Source organism: Molossus molossus, unplaced genomic scaffold (genome assembly GCF_014108415.1).
Source record: "Molossus molossus isolate mMolMol1 unplaced genomic scaffold, mMolMol1.p scaffold_m16_p_2, whole genome shotgun sequence".
Classification (NCBI taxonomy): Eukaryota; Metazoa; Chordata; class Mammalia; order Chiroptera; family Molossidae; genus Molossus; species Molossus molossus.
Genome location: NW_023425355.1, coordinates 135,928,133 through 135,950,980, shown reverse-complemented (window position 1 = coordinate 135,950,980; position 22,848 = coordinate 135,928,133). Strand labels below are relative to the sequence as shown.

Sequence of the window (22,848 nt, the reverse complement as noted above, 5' to 3'; positions counted from 1 at the left end):
TCAAAAAACAGTTGTTAATGAATCAGGTTTATGTTATGCCCTTTCAGACAACCATCATAATCAGAGATGGTTACACTGTGCACAGAGCCTTTAAAGGCATACTTAGCACAGTTGGAAGTTGCTGAGCAGTGCTCTCAGAACTTTGCTGTGCTTTAAACTATGTTAATCTGTGTGCCAAGGAACACTGTAAATAGGCGTGGGGGCAGAGGTGGGAGAGGGGGCGTGGCCTTTGGGAAAGGCCACATACCATATTCAGTAACCTATAAAGGCTTTCAGAAATCCCACAGCAAGGAAGCATTTCTGTTTCACCCAACATTTCCCAAATTTAATTAAATACTGAATACTTTTTTTTTTTTTAATAAAACTCCAAAGCACTAATGTTCTTCTCAACACAGATTGAGAGGTGCTATTAAAAAAAGAACCCTCAAGGCTCTTTTAGGTTAATTAGGCATAAATTATCTCTTAAATCAGTTCGGTTTTGTCAATATGTTCTTTCGTGCAATCAATATTTATTTATCAGAGTTTTAATTATTTGGTAACTTTTAAAATGTAAACAAAATAAAATAGAACTAAATTAAATTAAATTTCATGTTTTCTGCCTTTTTATCTTTTTATAGTTAAAAATAATTGAACTTTCCTTGTTAAATAATTACCAAATGTAATTACCAAGCATCAGTGTGTGGTACCTGGTAAAATCTAGCACAGATAAAAGTACAATGATAACCTGAATCTCTGCATTTATACCGATTCGGAAATTAAACAGTCTAATTCTTATTCGTTTAATATATTTATCCTCAAATTTTCTGAACATCAAAGAACCATTTTATTGAAATACATATTCATAAGGTATACAAATTATGTGTACATCTCAGTTAATTTTTATAATGTAAGCGTATCTGTGTAACCCACCCACACTGAGATATAGAAAATTATTAACATCCCAGAAGCTTCCTATGACCCTCTCTCAGACTCTACACTCCATCTTTCACTAAGCCTAGAAACCATGATTCTGATTTCTGTTACCAAAGAGTAATATCACCTTATTATTATTGAATATTAATATAAATAGAATTATTCCTTTTGTCTTTCAGTTGTATTTGAAAACAAATTTGAAAAATAAATAGTACCACTTACCTTTTTATGAAGAAATGTATTCTCTATGCCATTTCCCTAAAGCAGATTTGACCATTTTATCCATATATAAGTACCTGAAATGGCCATCTCATTCTGCATCTGTTTATACATGTCGGTCATTTTAGTGGGGATATAAGCCTCCAGAATTAATCTAAGCCCCTAATAACGTAAAGAATAGCTACAGTAATTATATGGGTTTTATTTTAGTTTTTTTTTTTAAAAATTATGTTGTTTTGTGCTTTCCTCATATTGACCTCATCCTTCCAAGTAATTTGAAAATTAACAACTATATTCATAAATATAAAAATAGTTATTTGCGTGTATATGTAGTAATTTCTACTGTTGATAATCTTAAAATAACACCTTAATGCTAGTAGATATTTGACTTCTAAAAGGTCATATGTACTTCTAATTTGAAATACTACTCGGAGGCTGACTTTCCTTTGTTTTAATTAGCATCACGCAATTTTAACCATTTTGATGTTAACTGTTTTAACTGCCGGTGAGACTAAAATCATTTTATATACCTCCACAATTTTTGTTTTCTAAAAAGGAGGAAGGAAGAATTGAGATGATTTTAGAGTTGTATCTGAATTAACATGAATGTAAATTCATTTGCATGTAAGCAATGGCCTGAGTGTCTAGATTCTGACCCCAAGTGAATGTTTCAGTATATGAAAGGATCACATTTCAAATTTTCTGTGATGCTAGGTTAAAGGTGGTTGTCTAAAATTGAATTCTGGCTTATTGGGATCAAATCTAGGTTCACTCTTAGTGTTCAACAGTGGATCACAAAGAGATTATTGTTGGCAAAACCAATGAAAGTGATCTAGAGATGGATTTGGGAATGCTTGAATCTTACCCTTCTTCCTTTCTCTGAAGGAGAATGCCCATCACTCAGAGCAAAGTTCAGTGTGCTCTATTGAGTTGTGTTAGGTGAGATAGGTTATGTTTCTTTATATATTTAATTTGTCAATAAAACCATTTAGTTTTAGTAATGAGTCACCTTTTTAAATCTTGTTCAGTTACTAATAAGATAATAAATATTATCAGAAGAAAATATTTTAGTTGTAAAAGAAACTGTGTGCAATGTAAAAGGATTAGTACCTTAATGAATAAAGAACACTTAGAAATAAATTAGAAAAATAAAAGAAGGAATATAAGTAATCAATAAGCATAAAAATATTCAACCTCAATAGTCATCAAAGATATGAATTAAAACAGCTATGAGATGCCATTTTAAAAATATTGAATTTACAAGTACTAAAAAGAATAATAGTGGCTGCTGTTGATAAGGGTGCCAGGAAATTGGTAGACTCTCGTTTGCTTAGAGGAGTATCGTTTGAGACAAACTTCCTAGGGGGTAATTTGGCAACATATAGAAAATAATCTTTAAAAGTTTGCATTCCTACCAGTTCCATCTCTAGTTTATCCTGTGAAAAGGATCATGGATGTATGACAAAGATTTCAGGTGTTCGTTACAATGTTAATTATAATAGTGAAAAGTGACAGCCATCTAAATGTCCAACAGTAGGAAATTGATTAAATAAATTACGGTATATCCATACCACAGACTTGTATATAGTCATTTAAAAACATGTTATGAAGTTTTGATTTTTGTTTTTTTTGGTATGTGCCCCTAGCAGGAATCAAACCCAGAACTCTCTGGTCCACAGGCCAAGGCTCCAACCGCTGATCCAAACCGGCCAGGGTTGTTAATGAAGTTTTTTTGTTGTAACATTGTTTATAATAATAAAAGAAGGGAAACAACCGAAATGTTTATCCTTAGGGAATTGCTAAAAACAACCTAAGGTACATCCATAGTTAAAGCTCTTTACTGATATGAAATGATCTCGTAAGATCTAATGTCCAGTGGGAAGAAAACTAAGTGCAGACCATTGTGTGTATGCTACTATTTGGGTAAAATAAAAGGAGCAGTTAGAGATAGGAACAGAGCAGACAGAGTTAAATACAGATGCACAAGAAACTGGTAATGCGGGCTGCCTCTAGAGAGGGGGACAGGAGAAAGATGAAAAATGTGTATTCTTCCATGTGACTATATACTTATTCCAAAAACATTTGAAGTGTTAGAATGATGTTGTAAATAATGTTTTTGATTAGTAAGTGAAAAGTGGAGGATACAAAAATTAAGTGTATAATATGAACCAGATTTTGTAAAAGGAAATATATGTATTATTCAAGAAGCGTCTGAGAGGGCATATCCCCAGAGGACAGCAATGGTAAGATTGTGGGTGATTTAGATAGTCCTTAAAAATTTTTGTTTGGACTAAACTGTGTTTGCTAGATATTCTTCAATGACCATGCATTTCTTTTATAAGAAAATAAATAAGGTTTTTGAGACAGATTAAATTTGATGTTGTAATGTTCTTTCCAACCCTAACTTTATTTCTTAAGAATTTACTGAAGTTGGACCCAGCTGAAAGATACTTGACTGAACAATGTTTGAATCACCCTGCATTTCAAACCCAGAGACTTTTGGATCGTTCCCCTTCAAGGTCAACAAAAAGGAAACCTTACCATGTGGAAAGCAGCACTTTGTCTAATAGGTAAATATTCCCTTTTAAGGAAATACAGATGCAGTATTGGTCTTACAAGTAGGTGGAGGAGGTGGGTGCTTAAATGATGCAATTAGAGAAAAAGAAGGGAAGCCCTCTTTATTCAAAAATATCTTCCTTATGCTTATTACATGATTCAGAACCACAATTTAAGAGTCGTGTGGGTCTTAAAGACTTTCTTATCTTTAACAAGTATATTATGGAAACCTATGCATTCCCTGGGAAAGGTAGCATGGGTTAGCAACTGAGGAGGGTTCTAGCCTCATGAGCCAGAAGATTCTGTGTAATGGGACCTAGGGGTGATACCTGGGGAAGAAGGGTAGGTTAGGGCAAGGGGATTTCTGGAGAGGGCATAGGATACCAAACCCGGATATTGGAAGGTACCTAGAACAATCTTTGTAACTGAACCAAGTAGGTCTGGCTCTATAGAAGTCTTGTGTTTTGTTGCTCTTGTCTTTTGATTGATTTGAGAAGTTATTTTTTTCATAAGAATAAGAATATGGAAATAGTAAAGTCAGTTTGGAAGGTAGTGATTAAAATTGGTATTTTTTTCAAATGTAATTTCTCAGCATAATCTTTAAAAGGAACCTCTATGTTTTGGGACGGGGAGACTCACAAGGGATAGGACCATGCAGTCACCTTCTCTCTCCAGAACTGCCATCCCATGATCTGTTGGCTGCATTTACAGGAGGGCAGTGTGTTTGTCTTCCTTCCTCTCCCAAGAAGCTGGTCTTGTCATCCAGTGTTGCTTAGACTATGGGAGATAGGAAATAGTTTCTCTCATCTACTATTAGAGAAATAGAAAACAATAATTCTTAATATGAAGCTTTTTGAATATAAGTTTCTCTTATTTCCACTCCCACACCCAATTTTGTTTCCATGTAGAGTAATTGTAATTGTTCTTAATCTAATGTAATTTTTAAAGCTCAAGACCTGGTACTTTTAGATCTGTGAGTGCATTTATAAATTGTCAATAAACACTTATCCTATATTTTCTCTGCTTAACTGTGATGGTGTGACTTTGTTTTGTTTTGTTTTTGTTTTATATATAGCTGTTTACTCTCTTTAAAGTGATTGGCTTTGGTATTATTGGTTCCCTCACATCTTATAAACCAGTCTTACTTGGGTTTTTGTTTTTTGTTTTTTTGTGTTTTTTTGGTTTGTTTGTTTGAAGGCCTGGGAGCAGATTCAAGTTTTGTTTAACCAAGTTTGTGTTCACTTTGTTTTCTGTTTGCATGAGATCTTAGTACATTAAGTCAAGGATTAGTATGCATCATTTGGTTGCTCCTTTGCATTGAGGAGGTTTACATTATGGTTGTCTTATCTGGGATCACTCCCAGTTCGGGTGCTTTTGTCTCCCATCTATTGTAATTGTCACTTCACTCTAGGTTACATTTGCAAAAAAAAAAAAGGATCCTAATGATATAAAGTTTAGTAGACTGATTTTTGATTCATACCATAGTGATTAGTGGTATAATCCATACCATGAAATGTGTATTTGTCCTCTGGTGACTCACTTGAGAGAGATCTCCAGTGGGAACCCTTTTTAGGGATCTGTCAAGGAGAATGTGTGTGTTGATGAGGATACAGTTTATATAGGTCTTTGAGGAGTCCTCCCAAATCCCTTTTTGAAGCAGAGGAGAATAGAATGTATAAGTAAATAAAAATCTCTGGAAGAGCCCTGGCCAGTTTGGCTCAGCGGTTAGAGCGTCGGCCTGCGGTACAGAGAGACCCGGGTTCGGTTCCCGCTAAGGGTACGTACTTCGGTTGCAGTTTGTCCCCGGCCCTGGTTGGTCATGCGGGTGGCAGCCACTCGATGTGTCCCTTCACATCGATGTCTCTCTCTCTCTCTCTCTCTGTCTCTCTCTCTCTCTCTCTCTCTCTCTCTCTCTTCCTCTCTCTCCCTCCCGCTCTATCTGAACAAAAAATGGAAAAATGTCCTCGAGTGAGGATAAAAAATAAAAAAAAATCTCTGGAAGAACTGGTTTTTAGATCTTGACACTTTTTTTTAATATCTTAGCTCAATTTGCATGTATGTGGAAATGTCTTCTTTACACTTGTCTATGGTCCATATTTCCTCCATAGTAGTCCTTCTTTGGGGGGTGCTAATTCTACACAGACCATGGCTTTCTTGAAGTTTCCAGCACCATTGTAGAGATGTTCACGGCACCATATCATGTTGGCTGCCAATTATTCCTCTGCCTTGTTCCTCACACACACACACACACTGTCTTCTGTCATCCAAGCTCATGTGTCTATAAGAGAGGCAATGGATTCTTGCATTACCTAGCCCCTGACTAAATCTCCTTCAAACTCTCCTGAGGTTCTGCTCACCTTGGACGTGGAGAGATGATACTTCAGCTTGCCCTTCACTGCTTTTACCAGTCCTGTTCTGCCAACCTTCTTCATAAAAGTGTAGCTTTGCATCTTTGATGTTTGCTTTGAAAAGTTATTGTAACTAATAAGTGTCTTCCTTCCTTCCTTCCTTCCTTTCTTCCTTCCTTCCTTCCACCCACCCACCCATCTATCCATCCTGCCAATCATTTTAGAAGGGTTTTTATATTAAATCCTCTTAAGTGGTTGGCAGTTTAACACAGATTCCTTATAATTGTGTATCCAAGAGATGAAAGTTTCAAAGTAGTTTTGTTGTTGTGTTTGGCAGGGCTCCAGTTTGAAGACAATTTGATGCCCTTCCTATGTAGGAATTATGTGCAAGCTCAGTACCTTTAGATTAATACCAAGGTAGAAACATTCAGGATAGCAGTTTAGACTCTTAGTAAATTTATGGGAAACCTAACTCTGACAAGTATCTCTAACTTAATTAACTTACTAACTTTATAGTCTCCCTTTTCACATTAGAAATTGTATCTTACATTGTTATGAATATGTTCTTCCTCACATGTAAGTTTGTGCTCCACCTTGTGAGCAATGTTTCCAAGTTTCAAAACTAGCAGCCGTCTTCACTTTTCTCTATCCTTTCCTGGCTGGAGCTTCAGACATTTCACAATATCTACATCTATTGTCCCTACTATTACTCTTTCTAGGCCTGGAGGAGAAAGGGGAGGAAATAGGGTTATGAGAGCCCAGAGGGGCCAGGCAGAAAGGGCCACCTCGTGAGAGCTGTAATCTGGAGGAACACAGCTATGATCTGAGTCAGGGTGCTGATGCCTGGAAGGAGCAGGGAAGACAGCCCCCAACCCTTTGTTTGCACTGCTAAGCCCCACTGGGAGTTACACTGCAAAGGAGCCTGGGTGACGCAGTCTACAGAGTTGGGCTCCTGAGGCCTGGGATGAGGCAGAAAGGAGTGGACAATGGATTGGGAATTGGGCAAATGGAGAATAACCAACACACTTAATCATATGTATTTATGGGTGAGACTATCTATCATCGTTTAACGTTTTGAAAACTTGCTAAGGTATTCTAGTTACCGAGATATAAATTGACAATTCTGGGAACTGTCCCTTATTGACCTGGGGGTGGGCAGATTCCTGTTGAGTGTACAAGGAAGTATCTGATGAACCTCAAGTATTGCCACTTCTCTGAAACACAAACATTAAGCAGCATGTTTTCCAACAAACCTCACCAGACTGTTTACATTTCTTTTTAGAGTGTTATTTTTCGTATTGAGTACCTTGCTAGAATTCTCATTCTTTGATGATATAGGCGAAAGACGAAAGAGACACTGGTATCTGTGTGTATATACTGTGAGTATGTACCTCTGAGACAGGCTGTGAGTTTGACAAATAAAAACGAAGTTCAAGGAACACAGTGACCTTCAAGTATAAATGTTGCCTTCTGACATTCAAGCAGACAGAGTCATAAAGAGTTTGTCTATAGCTCGACTCTCTTCTTAGCAGGCGTTCCGTAACCAACACGCATGTGAGCAGCAACATAGCAAAAGCATGTTTTCCCAGATTATCAGTTAGAAACTGTATTTGTAGAAAGTTAGCTAAGCTTTTAAAGATGTCCAAATAATTTCTTCAGGACTGGTGCTTTTTTGCAGAGGTACTTGATTGATCTAAGGTACTTACTGCTTATGGTTACTTGTTATTTGTTGATCCTAGTGTGAAAGACTTAATGTTTTTAGCCTTTGAGGTGTTTTAGGTATGTGTCTTTTTTTTTTTTTAAATGATATTTCTTGTGTGTCTGCTATTGAGGAAAACTGATACACTTTTTGGGGTTTTTTTTTAACATAGAAATCAAGCCAGCAAAAGTGCCGCTTTGCAGTCTCACCACAGATCTAATAGCAAGGACATCCAGAACCTAAGCGTGGGTCTGCCCCGGGCTGATGAAGGTCTTCCTGCCAACGAAAGCTTCCTAAACGGAAACCTTGCTGGAGCTACTCTTAGCCCCATGCACACCAAAACCTACCAGGCAAGCAGCCAGCCCGGGTCCACCAGCAAAGATCTTACCAACAACAACATACCACACCTTCTCAGCCCAAAAGAAGCCAAGTCAAAGGCAGAATTTGATTTCAATATTGACCCAAAGCCTTCGGAAGGCCCGGGCACGAAGTACCTCAAGTCGAGCAGCAGATCCCAGCAGAATCGGCACTCATTTATGGAAAGCTCTCAGAGCAAAGCTGGGACACTGCAGCCCAGTGAAAAGCAGAGTCGGCACAGCTACATTGACACCATTCCCCAGTCCTCTAGGAGTCCATCCTACCGGACCAAGGCCAAAAGCCATGGGGCATTGAGTGACTCCAAGTCTGTGAGCAACCTTTCTGAACCCAGGGCCCAAATTGCAGAGTCCAATACGAGCAGGTACTTCCCATCTAGCTGCTTGGACTTGAACTCTCCGACCAGCCCAACCCCCACCAGGCACAGCGACACAAGAACTTTGCTCAGCCCCTCGGGGAGAAATAATCGAAATGAAGGCACTCTGGATTCACGCAGAACCATAGTCAGGCATTCAAAAACGATGGACGAGTTGAAGCTGCCGGAACATGTGGACAGCAGCCATTCTCATTCACTCTCTGCACCTCATGAATCCTTTTCTTATGGGCTGGGCTACACCAGCCCCTTCTCCTCCCAGCAGCGACCACATAGGCATTCCATGTATGTGACCCGGGACAAAGTGAGAGCCAAAGGCTTGGATGGAAACCTGAGTGTAGGGCAAGGGATGGCAGCCAGAGCCAACAGCCTGCAGCTCTTATCACCTCAGGTACATCTGAGGGCCGTGACTGGATCTCTCGGCTCACCATGGGAAGGTGGTGCAGGGTTGAATAGGGTCAGTCTGCAATTTTCCCTACTGTAAGAGGTTGTACTTGCTTGAAAGGATGCATTTAGGGAAGCAGTACTTGAAGGACTAATCTGTTTAAAATAATTGAATCATTTAAGCCAACTGTTGAGTACTCAGAACTCAAAAAGCTTGTTTTCAGAAATATGTTTCCTTAAATGTTCCTTTCTGGCATATTGTGTTGAGATTATAGAATTCATTGGCTATGTGGGTTAGTTTTTAATTTTCTCAAAATTCAGTGAGAATTCATGGAGATTTTTCTCTAATTGTTCCAAACCATGTTTGCTTAAATCAACCCTTATTCAATACTAAGACCTTATTCAATATCTTAACCGAATTGAAACATGTTAAACTTATTCAGAACTATAGAGAAATTTAATACCAGGCCAGGATAAATGTCAATGTTCAGTTTTTGGATTGTTTTTAATCTCAAGACAGTGCTTTTAGTGCAATATTTCTTCCATCTTATTGCTCTATACACTCTAGAACTGACACTGACCTGTTTAAAGCAGCAGCATTCTTGCAACAGAACACGGTTTTTTGTTTTGTTTTTTTAATTACATTTTTGTGGTATTAAATATTCGCCTTGATCAAAGAAATGAAGGTGGAGAAACGTCAGTGTCAGAAGGGGAAGAGTTTCGTGTAGGGAAAGCCCTCCCCCCTTTTTGAGGCAATGAAAATAGGTTCATCAGCGTGTATAAGAACTCTAGAAAATATGGGTGAAAAATATAATGGGAGGCTTAGCAAGATGAGTGCTGGGGAGAGTGTATTGACAAGAGCTCAGCTGGGAAACCAGGCAGACCCAGGTTTGTATCCCAGTTCTGCAGTGTGCTTCGAACTGAATTTGGGAAAGTGATACAATCTCTCTGTGCCTCAGATTCCTCATCTGAGTGTTGTTATGAGGATTAAAGACGGTGTATAAAGCACTGTGCCCAGTGCTCAGCACAAAATAAGTGTCGAACAAATTTTAGTTGTTGCTGCTGTTTCTATGATGGTGGGGGCTGTGCTTTAGACTTGGAACACCTTCTCTATGCTGGGTATTCTTGGGCACTCAGAGAGTCTGAAGTAGGGTTCTTGCCCTTCAGAAACTTATCTTCTTTCTGGGAAGATTAAATTATACATGATAACAATGAACTATTTGGGAACCACATTCCTATGGCACTGGCTATAAATAGGAGCTGAGAACAGGGAGAGAGCATCGTGAGTAGGAGCAGTCAGAAATGACTTTAGGGGCAACTAAAGGTCTTGCTCTGAGCTAGGATGTAGAGAGAGGTTTTAGAAAGCTAGAGAATGAAGACGTGTTAGGCATTTACTGAGCTAGGCACCATGATTGGCTCTAATTAGAAAGATGTGGTCCCTGTCCTCTTAGAATGTGAGGGCTGAGGTGAGGGTTGCACATTTGCCAACATATAATTCATTACAATACTGTTTGGCTATGTGCCTGCACTGTGCTAGAGGTGTGTGTGTGCCGTAGTGACAGTCAGGCAGGGGCTTGTGGGAGGCCCTCAGGGGAGGTGTTATCTAAGCAGAGACTTCTGGGACTTAACTAGGGGAAGACAGTGGAGTAGACATCAGGAAAGAGGCTTGAGGGGAGCAGAAAAGAGCATTGCAAGGAAGAAGAGGGTAAGAGAGACATTCAATAGCATGGTGTGCTATGGGGATTGCAACTTGTTACACCTTGCTGGAATGGAAATGCAAGATTTGGGGTGGCTTTTGCAATAATCCAAGCATGAGGTGAGGAGAGAATGTTCAGTGGGAAAACAGAGAAAGAATGAGTTTTACAAGACTCCTCAGAAGTGGAAACAATGGGAATTGTAAATTGGACTGAATATAGGAAAAAGAAAGCCTTCAAGGTTGCTTTTCTAGGAGCTCCTTTTGGGAATAGAAAAGAGGACTTTTGAGGTCACTGCATTCAACCCCTTCATTTCACAGATAAGCATGCTGAGGCTGGGAGAAGTTGGCCTTGTTTCATAAGTTCACTAGTTCAGGGCAGAGCTGGGATCATGAGGTAATGTTCAGGTCTCTAGTCAGTGCTCTTTATAGTGTATCATGCTGACCATGTTGAGGTTGATGTGACCCTGAGTGTCTAAGCAGAGGTGTTATTCAGGAGGTTGGAAAGACTGTCTGGCGCCTAGGTGAGAGGAGAGGCAGGAGATGTCATGATTGGAGTCAGAGCAGTGGTTGGGGCTGCCTCCAAGGAGTCCCTCCAGAGAGGAGAGAACCTCCAGGACCTACAAAGATCTCTAGAGCCTGGCAGAGACCCATAGACATTAAGGTCAAACCAGGTAAAGTATCCTAGCTCTAAGCATAGTGTAAACAGAGAAGTAAGAAAAACAAAAAGCTTGAACCTGGAAAAAGGACAAGTGGACTAGCTCTTTGAGAGTTCCAGAAAAAGACTTTGTGAACATGGTGGAAATAAGCTAATTATAAACAGTTACTGTGGGCTAAGCACAGATCCAACTGTTACTGAATGTTAGGTCCAGTTCAAGATGTACAGTGCCAAGCTGCAAAACAGTACAAGTTTAAAGACACAGAGATGGCAGACGGCTTGACAAGTAACTAAAGCCATGAATAAATGAGGGGACTCACCCTCTAGCAAAGTGTTGTAGCTTCCTTCAAGAGTAAAGGGGCTGGACTGGCACTGTCATTTAAGAGTTTAGGTTAGATGTAAATCATTTGTTTTCTAAAATACTTTTTAGGGGCCTTTGTAAACAATACAGGTGATAAAATTTATGTGAGATCTTGTCATAAAGTAGAAAGAAGAAAGGCTATATTGGATTGGATGATTTCCTGCCCAGAATCCTTTCATAGTACATTTGGAAAGTGAGGAGGAGAAAGACAGAGACTCGATTTTAAATTTTAAATAAAACGTTTTTGATACATCACATAAGGCTCAAGATAAGACATAATGCAGCTAACTCCTCTTAATGGCTTGGTAATTTTGTTCCTTAATCTTTTTTTCTGAGGGTAGAAAATGCTGCTTTTTCCTTCATTGAACACCATTGTGGGCCAGTGCTGCTCTTAGTTTGTGAATCACTTCCTTGAGAGAAATGGGTAGTATCTCCCAAGATGAGCAGTGTCATAATTATGGTTAAGAAAATACATGAAATATAAGTACAGTTATCCTAGAGAATTTTCAGAAGAGAACTTAAGTATATAAACTACAGTAGTTAGAGAATTTTAAGACAAATTATTAAGAGTACTGATTCTGTTTCTCAGTATATCCAAAGAACTTTAGTTTTCATCTGACTATGCCATATAAGTCCTTCATGAAAAATAATTTCGAATCTGCTTGAGAAATTTTGGATTAACTAATAGAATCTCTAATTAGAGTGTTGCACAGGACCATGACTGTCTAGATATTAGGAAGATGATTTTCTTTGTTTTTAATAATTAATTGAACTATTTTCAGAGTAATTCCTTCCCTGCTCGCCTTAACTTTAATGAGAATTTCACTTTCCATCTATGTGACAGTCGTTTGACTTATTTTACATTCATCAGATGACCAACTCTTTTATGGGACAATTGGTGTTTTAGCCAGTTAACATTTTTTCTTTTAGTTGGTTAAGGTACTGTTTATACCAAATAAAGCCTATTGTGATTTAGGTGATTTTTATCATTTATAAAGACAAGTCTTACTGATCCTTTTCAATTTGACTTCCAGCCCGGGGAACAACTTCCTCCGGAGATGACTGTGGCAAGATCTTCCGTTAAGGAACCCTCCAGAGAAGGCAACCCTTCATTCCACTCACGGCAGAAGTCTGAGGTCTGAGTTCTCCAGAGTTGCTACCTTTAAATGATAAAACCTGTCTATAAAGATTGGTCATTCAACATTATTACAGCCTATCTTTTAAAATTTATCCATACCCAATCTCCCACAAATAATTTGGGCTGGCTTATAAAGTAGTTTTCCTCATGCCGTAATTCTGAGTTTTCTCTTAAAAAGATCCTGGAGTAAATTATAAATCAACGAGGCACTATTCTAAGTTCACAGGCTGTTTACTTTATATAAATGTAAACTTGTTTCCTGTCTCAGGGTGGAGCATATCACGACCCCCACTCTGATGATGGCACTGCCCCCAAAGAAAATAGACATCTGTACAATGATCCTGTTCCGAGGAGAGTTGGCAGCTTCTACCGAGGTAAGCCTGGCCCCTGACAGCCAACAGGGTCCTCTCAACTCTGCCCCTCAACTACACCTCCAACCCACACCCCCCCCCCACTACATTTCACTGTGCTTCAGGTCAGTGTGATAACACCTGTGCTGTCACCTTCCAACGCTTCTCCCGGTTCCGGGTCCCTCTGTCTTATTTCAGGTCCTTGAGGCTTCTGACCTGGGTTCTTTCAGTAGTCTTCCTATTTCCAAGGTCACCATCAAAACAGTCTCTGGAATGACCCTTCTGAAGCTGTGTTCTAACCACACCACTTATTGATTCAGTTGAGGGATAAAATAATCGATGTCACCTGTGTGCATAGCACTGTTCTAGTTTAGAACATGGCAATGTACATGACAATTGAATGTCTTTACCCTCACGGAGCTCATATCCTCATTGGAAGAGAGCAGCACTAAATGTAATAATTATGTAAAGCAGTAAAAGTTAGTAAATGCTATAGGAAAAAAATAGAACAAGGCAACTCATTGCCCCCCACCTCTCCTCTTATCCTGCTGAGAGCCCTCTGGTGGTTTCCCCATTGGTATCAAGACAAAATCTGAATTTCCTAGGGTGGCATTCCAGACTTTGCATGCCTTGACCCTGACATCCTTTCCAGCTGCTCCTCTTCCTCTCTGGTACCCAGCCTATGGGACTCACACAGGCCACACCCTCCTCTGGCCTGCAATCCGCCCCCCTTGGATAGCTTGTTTCTGTCCTTTTAAGATTCTACTGTGAGGTTCTCTGCAGTGTAGTGTCTTTCCTGCCCACCCAGATGAATTGAAGTGTTTCCTCCCCTGTTCCACCCATGGTTCCTTGTTTAGGCCTCTAACATGACATACAGGACACATGATACTGATTCCTTGTCTGCATTTCTCTCTCACAAGGTTGCGTGGCCCTTTATTTTTTCCTCTTTCACCCGCATTGACTAGCAATGCTTACTGCCTGGCAGTTTCATTAATATTTGTTGATTGAATGAAAGAAAATCTTCAGGTGTACTTGCACAGCCTTAAAATTGCACTTTGAAGTTTAATAGACATCTAAAACAGATGATTTGGGGACTGTATGGATTTAGAAGATGTTGACAGAGAAAGACATCCCTTTTAAGAAGCTATGTAATAACACAGTAGGAGCCCCTGGGGAGCCCCAGCCTGTAGAAAGGAGACAGTTAACAAGCCCACCAGGGTGGGGCAAGGTCCTGGATCTGGGAGCTCAACTTTTCAAAACCTTCTACAGATGCCCTCAACCACATTGCCTGACTTCTCACTATTGTGTTAATTTGGGAGGACAGCTGGAAAGGGCAGGAATTGAGGGTGGGGGCAGACAGTTGCTTGGTCATTTTAACCAGGAACCCAAGCTAAATACATACATACAAGTGTTATTCAGGATTAAATGTATATTGAATGACTAGGCTACTCTGTTCCCTCCCAGCCCCGCCTTTGAAAAATGCATAAGGCATTGAATATGTTTTTTAATGCTTTTTTTTTTTTTTTGCCCCCTCATGCTATGGTTACTTTAGAATCTTATGGGACTAAAATTTTAATTCAAATTAAAGTTATTTAAAGCAAAATCTTGTAGTATACATGAGCAAAAGCCTTTTCTTCTATCACTATAAGTTTTACTTCCAAAATGGACCATACATATGTTATTTCTATAGAGGTCTGTGGAATATAAATTTTTTTTTTATCCTCACCCGAGGACATTTCTGCATTAATCTTCAGACAGAGTGGGAAGGAGAGAGGGAGAAACATCGATGTGAGAGAGACACATCGAGTGGTTGCCACCCAAATGACCCCAACCAGGGCTGGGGACAAACTGCAACCCAGGTATGTGCCCTTAATGGGAACTGAACCCAGGACCTCTGGTCCACGGGCCGACGCTCTTACCGCTGAGCCAAACTGGCCAGGGCTGTGGAATATAATATAAAATGTTAACATTTTAATTAATCTGGAACCACAGTTTTATTTTGATTGCAAGTAAATTAAATCAATTAATATCAGTGAAGCCCCTCATTTGTCTTCCTGATAATCCACTTCAGGATTGGGCAGAACATTTTTTTAAATATGTTTTTATTGATTTTTTTAGAGAGAGAAGAAGGGAGAGAAACATTGATTGGCTGCCTCCTGCATGACATCTACTGGGGATTGAGCCCACAACCCGGGCATGTGCCTTGACCGGAATTGAACTGGGACCTCTTTATTTTACAAAGTCTACAAATAGAAAAAATTTAACTAGGTGAACATCTGGAGACAGCTGCCATTTCAATGATGCTACGAAATCTAACAAAGATTTTGTGATATCACCAAAATGATACCATTTTGATGTTTCCAGAATATTTTCCCTTTTCAGTCTTACTGGTTGAGAGTCAAGTGAAATTATGTCATTTGTCTTGATATACAGCCTATATTTTCCTTTTGTGATGAAATTTGAAATATATTTTGATCTATGACCAAGCTTAGAAATTGACAGGAAAAAAATAGGAACCCTCACCTAAAAAGCAGAAAAGTATTTACTCAGATGCAATTTGGTGTATCTTTCTGTTTATTCTTAGATTGAGAACGTAGAGGAAAATGTGTATTCTTGTGCAAGTAACCAAATTTCTTTGGGATTTAATTTAAAAAATATAAAATTGATGCTGCCTCCCAAGTGTCAAAGCCTAAATGGTACTTTGTATATTCCAGCACACATATTGTTAAGAATCACTTCAGACTAAGAACATATTTTGCATAGTTGGGTTTATGATGTAAAAAAGCTTCACCTTCAAAGAATGTCAAAACAGTGAAGGAGGGCTATCATATTCATACTTTTACATATCCTACAATTGCCTAGCCAGTATGGCTCAGTGGATTGAGTGTAGTCCCATGGACCGAGAGGTCCCGGTTCAATTCCCGGTCAGGGCACATGCCTGGGGTTGCAGGCTTTATCCACAGTGGGGGTCATGCAGGAGGCAGCTGATCGATGTTTCTCTCTCACATTGATGTTTCTATCTCTCGCTCTCTTCCTTTCTCTCTCAAAAATCAATAAAAATATTTTTAAATAAATATCCTATAGTGTTTTTCAATTTCTTAGCTGATAGGTCAATTGATATCACCTGGTGATGTGATGTATTTATTGCCTGGTGTTGACTAACCCTCACAGGTTGCTCTTATAAGCAGTGGAGGTAGGGAGAGTGTTCCTTGAAATGTTTCCACCCTCAGAAAACACAAAAATTACCTGAAGGGCAGATGAGGATTTTGAAAGATCTGTTTGTGTTTTATTCATGTGAGAAAAAATACAATAGAATAACCTGAATACTGCTTTGACCAAAAGAGTACATCAGTGACTTTCTTTATTTAGTGCCATCTCCACGTCCAGATAATTCTTTCCATGAGAATAATGTGTCAACCAGAGTTTCTTCCCTGCCATCAGAAAGCAGTTCTGGTACTAACCACTCAAAAAGACAATCAGCATTTGAAACGTGGTAAGTATTTTTTTTATCTTCACTATTATTTTTTCTAACTGGAGATTTGAGATTTCAAAGAAATTCTGGATAAACGTTTAGCGTTCTTCCTCTGGCTAGGCCTTTCTTTTTCAAGAGAGGTTGCTTGATAAGGAAAATGTGATGTGTCATTATTTGTAATGGTTTCTTTCAATTTCAGCATTTATATTAAATGCCGTGTAAAAGAAAAAAAATCTCCTGAATCAATAAATACCTCATAAGTGTTCCATCGCATTCTTCTGACATGATTGATGTCTTTTACTGTCTCCTCTTTTGTTGCTATTGAATCACGTAGCAGACACTTTGCTTAGCAATTTGTGTGCACTCTCACTCAGTTCTCACAATCAGCCTTTGAAGTAGGGGTGACTCCCATTCTACACATGAGGAAACCACAGCTTAGAAAAGGTAAGGAGCTTGATTGGTGCTGGACAGCCAGCAGCAGGAGCCAGGATCTAAACCTACACGGGCTCTAGACTCCACAGCTCGTATCTTTCATCTCTATACTACCTGACTTTTTTCAGGGTGAAAAGATAGAAATGGAGGAACAGTTCTTTTTTTTTTTTTTTTATCCTCACCCGAGGACATTTTTCCATTTTTTGTTCAGGTAGAGTGGGGGGAAAGAGAGAGAGAGAGAAACATCGATGTGAAAGGGACACATCGAGTGGCTGCCACCCGCACAACCGACCAGGGCCGGGGACAAACTGCAACCGAGGTACATGCCCTTAGCGGGAACCGAACCCGGGTCTCTCAGGACCACAGGCCGACGCTCTAACCGCTGAGCCAAACCGGCCAGGGCGGAAGAACAATTCTTTATGCTACCACAAAAGTGTAATGGTAGCCAGATAGTAAAATGATGTGCCAACTCTGTTAATCCTTTTATCTTTTTGTGTCATGTGTAATAAAAATTTAGGGAGAGAATTATAATGTATATCAATTCTCATTAGCAGATCTGTCTGGGAGTAAGGACTTTTTAAGAATAGTAATGGGTGAACTTTGTATTCTCAGCTGCCCAAAATCCAGATGTGAGGGCACTTACGTGTACTTCATAGAACTGAGTTCTCCACCAGAAGAATAAAACAGTACATCACTGTAACACATCGACTTTAGAATAAGACCAGTCTGTCAGAGAGCCCATCTCTAGTGTTTGTTGCCAGAAGTCACAGAGGGCCTTAGTTTGGTTCTACTAACCCTATGTGGTTTCACAATTTGGACCCTGTTGGTAGGATTATATTGAGGTTTCATTGTTACTGTGCCGAATGGTAAAATTAACTTAATTATTTAAATAATAATAATGATTTTTAAAGTTATAAATACTTTTTCTTTTATAAGTACACTTTACATCCATTGCCTTATTTATAAAATGAGAGTCTTAACATTCGTGACTAAGAGGCTAGGAGTATAGACTTTGGAAATAGGGTATCTTGATTAATGTCACCTTCTGGCCATGTGACTTTGACCTCTTTGAGCCTTGGTTACTTCATGTGTAAAACAGGGCTAGAAAAAGCACCTCCCTCATAGGCTTAATGTGATCATTAACTGGGGTGAAACATCAAGAGCACCTAGAGTAATGACTTGTTAATGTCAGCAGTCTTTACCATTCATGTCCTCTAACTTCAGTATGACTTGTCAGGTGTCTCCCTTCCACTTTTCTGATAAACTTTGGTGCATTCTCTCCCCATGTGACTGTAGACAAGATCCCCTGTACATTAGCCCGGGAACACAGGTACAACTTATTTTAGTTACCAGCATTGACAGTTTTCAAGTGTGGTTTTAACAAGCCACGAGAAGAGTGTCTAAATGATGAGAATACGGAATTACAGAAGGAATTGTTTTTCCTCTTGTTCATTGTAAAATAAAGTGGTGACGGTTTAAAAGAGTGTCAATTACAGACTAACAGAGTCCTGTGAAAATTAGGTAGGTCAGGTCAGAACTGAGTCCAAATGTGGTATAGGTGGTATTCACAACATACTACGTCTCTCTTTTTGACAGCCAGTTTGAGTAGAGCTTGTTTAGACCTGGGTATGTGTAGAAACCAGAAAACAGTTGGTCTTAAAAAAAAAAAAAAGAATTAGAGCCACAATTGGTACGTTGAACTTTAGACAAGTCTCCATTGAGTCATCTATACTCTGATGCTGCTGATAGGAGGCTTGAGAGAGTTCCAGAATTACTGGTGATGAACTGTGACATTCTTTTGTTCCCATTGCCCCTCCTAAGAATGCTGCTATGATACTTTCTTCGTGCATCACATCTAACTTAGTCTAAGTCATTCATTAAGTTTGACTTGTTTTGATGTTTTTTCTTAAACAAGTAATCTTATTGTTTCATCATGCCGTGTATATTTGAGAAATGCAGTTTGATAATTGTTACAAAAACATGAACCTCACTATGGTAACATAGTGAATTGCTGTTTCTAAATTATCACTTTCCAAAGGGCAGTCTGTTTCTCCTTGATAGTAGTGCGTACTTTACATTTCTTTTGGGAAGATAATATTTCTACAGTGTATATATACATTTTTGTAATGAAAAAAAATCAAGCTACTATATCTTATTTTAAAGTGATAAATAGATATTGTAGTATAATATCCAGAGTGATTATTCTGGCCATTTTAGCTATCCAGAATCCACATTTATAAAAATAGGCTGCTCTTACTTTGCTTAAGAAGACGAAGTATATAAATATGTTTAGAAAGACTGCTGTCAAAATTGGGTTAAAACTTAATGCTTAAACAGGGAACCAAATTAATGAGAAATCCCAGTAGTTAAGTGAAGAATCGCAGCCCTGGCTGGTTTGGCTCAGCAGTTAGGCCGTTGGCCTGTGGACCGAAGAGTCTCAGGTTCGATTCCAGTCAAGGGCTTGTACCTTGGTTGTGGTTTGGTCCCAGCCTTCCCTCCCTTCTTCCCTCCCACTCTATCTGAAGATAAATGGAAAAATATCCTGGGGTGAGGATTTAAAAAAAGAAGAATTTCTGGCACTCACTTGCACAATCCCAGGCTTTTTCTTCTTGTAAAGTTATTAATATATTGGTATATATTATTGCTTGCCACCCTAAGTTACATTATTAATGGATTTTCTCTTCTCAGACATTACTGACCACCCTAGTGACACTGCCAGAGGAGGGGAGGTGGCAAGGAAAGTGTCACAGAGGAATTACTGCCCCTCTCCGCTTCAATTCACCTTCATGCTGCTCCCAGAATGTTTATGCAAAAGCCCCCAAAGTCTGACCCTCTGTCAAACCTTTGGGTCTCCTGCCTTGAGTCTATGAGCAGCTTGAAGTCACACTCCTGGTTTTATTTTTCTCTGTAATTCCAACACCTAAAAGAGGGCCTGGCACATACAAAGTACTCTGTAAATGGTGGTTGACTTTGATTCAGTCAGTTTTAGTTGTAATCCCTTCCATTTTTTAGGTGAGTCTTTTAAATTCTCTCTTTCCTCTTGACTACTTAGAGAAATAGCTGTTGTGTGAGAGAACTTGTGTCCCGTGACTGTTCAGGAAGCAGACTGTTACTCCCACACCATCATCACCCCCTACCTCCATGGTTTTATCGGCCCCAGATAATGTGCCCGGTGACTAGCTGGGTGGTCCATCTTAAAGCTCCTATGAGATTGATGTGATCACCCACTTGCCCTTCTCTTGTGCTGCTCCTCTTGGACCCATCTATTTCTGTACAATTAGCTCAGCTCAGCACATAACTGTTGATCATACCAGGCAGAACCACAGGGTTGAGAATTCAAATTTGAGCTGTATCATGGGGCATACTCTTACCCAATGGGTACAGTACTAGTTGCAAATGTTCAAGTCTCTCTCTTCGTTCTTTTGTACAACACATGGCTTTTCAGGGCCTGTGTTCCAGGCATTTTTTCTCCATCTCTGAGTCTCTCCCCCAGGCTTTTCTTCCCTCAGTTTTTCTATTAATTGTCTGTATGTGTATATTTCGGTGTAGCTTCTCCCTCTGTTTTTTTTTTTTTCTTTCTCTGTCTCCCTCTCTCTCTCTCTCTCTCCCACCTGATCTCTTTCTCTTTCTGTCTGACTTCCTTCTGTGTCTTTTGTCATGCATGCACACCCACACTTCACTCCTAGCTTTCATCCTCTAGTTCAAGAGTAATTCATTTTCTTTTCTATTTTGGCCTCTGGGATCTCTCCCTGCCTGGATACTGGTCCCACCACCTCTGCTCACCTTCAGTTTGAAGATGTTTACGTCATCATTCCCCTTCCCCCGAGGCTCTAGTTTATCCATTGCCTCCAAAAAGATGCTGCAGAAGGTCTTTGATGCCCTGTGTTTGGGTCATAAGGAACAACAGACACCAGCTTTTTGTCCTGCTCCTTCTTTTCCATTACCCTCCTCTCACTGCCATCTTATTAGGTGGACTCTTCTTCCCATCTCACATCCTGCTCCTCCTAGGACCAGTGTCTCAAGCTTCCACTTCTCTCACCAGCATTACCATTCTTATAGAAATACTCATTCCCTTCCTGGGGTTGCAGTCATAATGAACGTATCCCCCTTAAAGGTTTCCTGGATTGGCAGAAAGCACTTACACTGCTGACCCTTGACAGACCTTTAAGATTTTATTAGACTTTCATTGTGATTGGTAAAATCTTCTACCTGTTCATCTGAATACTGTGCTATGCAGACCCCAGTATGGAAGGACATAAGCTATATCACAAGCGAATAATTCTTTATCCTCTGGAAGTTGAAGAACATTAAAAATAGCATTGCTGGTTAGACTAGATGCTCTCTGAAGCTCCTTTCAATCCTAAGGGTCCTGCTTTTGTGATTCCAGCGAACTACACTGTTCTGCTGTGTTCCCTAGGACCCTCACATGACTAAATGCTGTGGCCTGGAATTGATTTTAGGTCAGTCTGTCTTTAGGCCTCATGCAAGAGGGTTTCATCTCCTTAATCTTAAAACTACTTGTCATAAGAAAATTTGACCGAATTCTCAAGGTGGAGGCCCAGTCTGTCATTGGGACAAGAGTGTTTTCCCTAGCACCACAACACTGCACTTAAAGAATATTTAACTTTTCACTCATTTCATTCTCACCCATTCCATCATGTCTGAACTTTTCCAGTTCTCAACATTGTAAATGGATTATTTATTTTATTGGTTGTATTGTATTATAAAACTTTCACTTCAGAACTTGGGACTCCGCAGTGATGTGTAAAATTGCAGGTCCTAATGACACTCAGGAACACAGGCCTACGGTACATGCTTTTACGTCTTTGGGATTCCCATTAACTTTTAGGCTAAACACTAGAAGAAATGATCATTGCTCCTTCAAACAGTCATGGTTTTTACTTCCTATTTCTCTCTCTCTCTCTCTCTCACTCTCTCTCTCCCCCCCCTTCCTCCCTCCCTCTCTCTCTCTTCCCTTGTTGTCTTTGATCTTGAGTTCTTGGCTTTTCAAATAAATTTGTTTGTGGTTCATAAAACCTTTCTATTACTCTTAAGTACATTTTGGTGTTGAACTTAAAAAGAAGGAATGCTAAATCACCAAAATAATTCTCTTACCCAGAGATGATAGCTATTAAGATTTTATTTTATTTCTTCCTGTCTTTTAAAAAAATGTATGTATGTGCACACATATATTCCTTTTTTATTATTATTTTTTTTTTATACTCACCCGAGGACATTTTTCCATTTATTGTTCAGATAGAGTGGCAGGGAGAGAGAGGAAGAGAGAGAGAGAGAGAGAAACATCGACGTGAAAGGGACACATCGAGTGGCTGCCACCCGCACGACCCATCCAGGTCCGGGGACGAACTGCAACCGATGTACGCGCCCTTAGTGGGAACCGAACCCAGGTCTCTCTGGACCACAGGCCGACGTTCTCACTGCTGAGCCAAACCAGCCAGGGCCATATATTCCTATTTTAAAAATATGGCTAGGCTCATATTATGTAGAAAGTTTTGAATCGTGCTATTTTCACTTAGTATTATAGTTTGAATATTCCTTCATATTTTTGAAAATTCTTTGACAATGTGATTTATTTTAATAGCTTTATGTTTTCTATCATGTAGATCTGTAATCATTTATAGAGATGTTTTCTGCCTTCACACAGATTTAATCAAGTAAATGATGTTGCTTCTCTCATGTTTTCTTAGATGTTCTAGTAACTTCTTCGCTGTTAGGTATTCTAAAACCATTAAATATGAGTAAACTCTGTCACCTTTAATGTTTTCACTATTGATTTTAGGGAATAGTAGAAGGAATGCAATCATTTGAGAAAGTGGTTTTCCATAGTCATATAGATATTCAAATTTAAAATAGAGAC

General features: G+C 39.3%; 1 protein-coding gene across 5 annotated transcripts in view; it reads left to right on the top strand.

Annotated features, from left to right (window-relative positions):
• CDKL5 (cyclin dependent kinase like 5) overlaps nucleotides 1–22,848 on the top strand; it is a 179,781-nt gene that overhangs the window by 143,406 nt on the left and 13,527 nt on the right. For all 5 annotated transcript variants that reach the window (XM_036270966.1, XM_036270962.1, XM_036270965.1 and 2 more), the window contains exons 11-15: nucleotides 3,550–3,701; nucleotides 7,907–8,873; nucleotides 12,613–12,714; nucleotides 12,985–13,090; nucleotides 16,436–16,559. In XM_036270966.1, coding sequence (XP_036126859.1) covers nucleotides 3,550–3,701; nucleotides 7,907–8,873; nucleotides 12,613–12,714; nucleotides 12,985–13,090; nucleotides 16,436–16,559 — 1,451 coding nt within the window. The remainder of the gene's footprint in view (nucleotides 1–3,549; nucleotides 3,702–7,906; nucleotides 8,874–12,612; nucleotides 12,715–12,984; nucleotides 13,091–16,435; nucleotides 16,560–22,848) is intronic.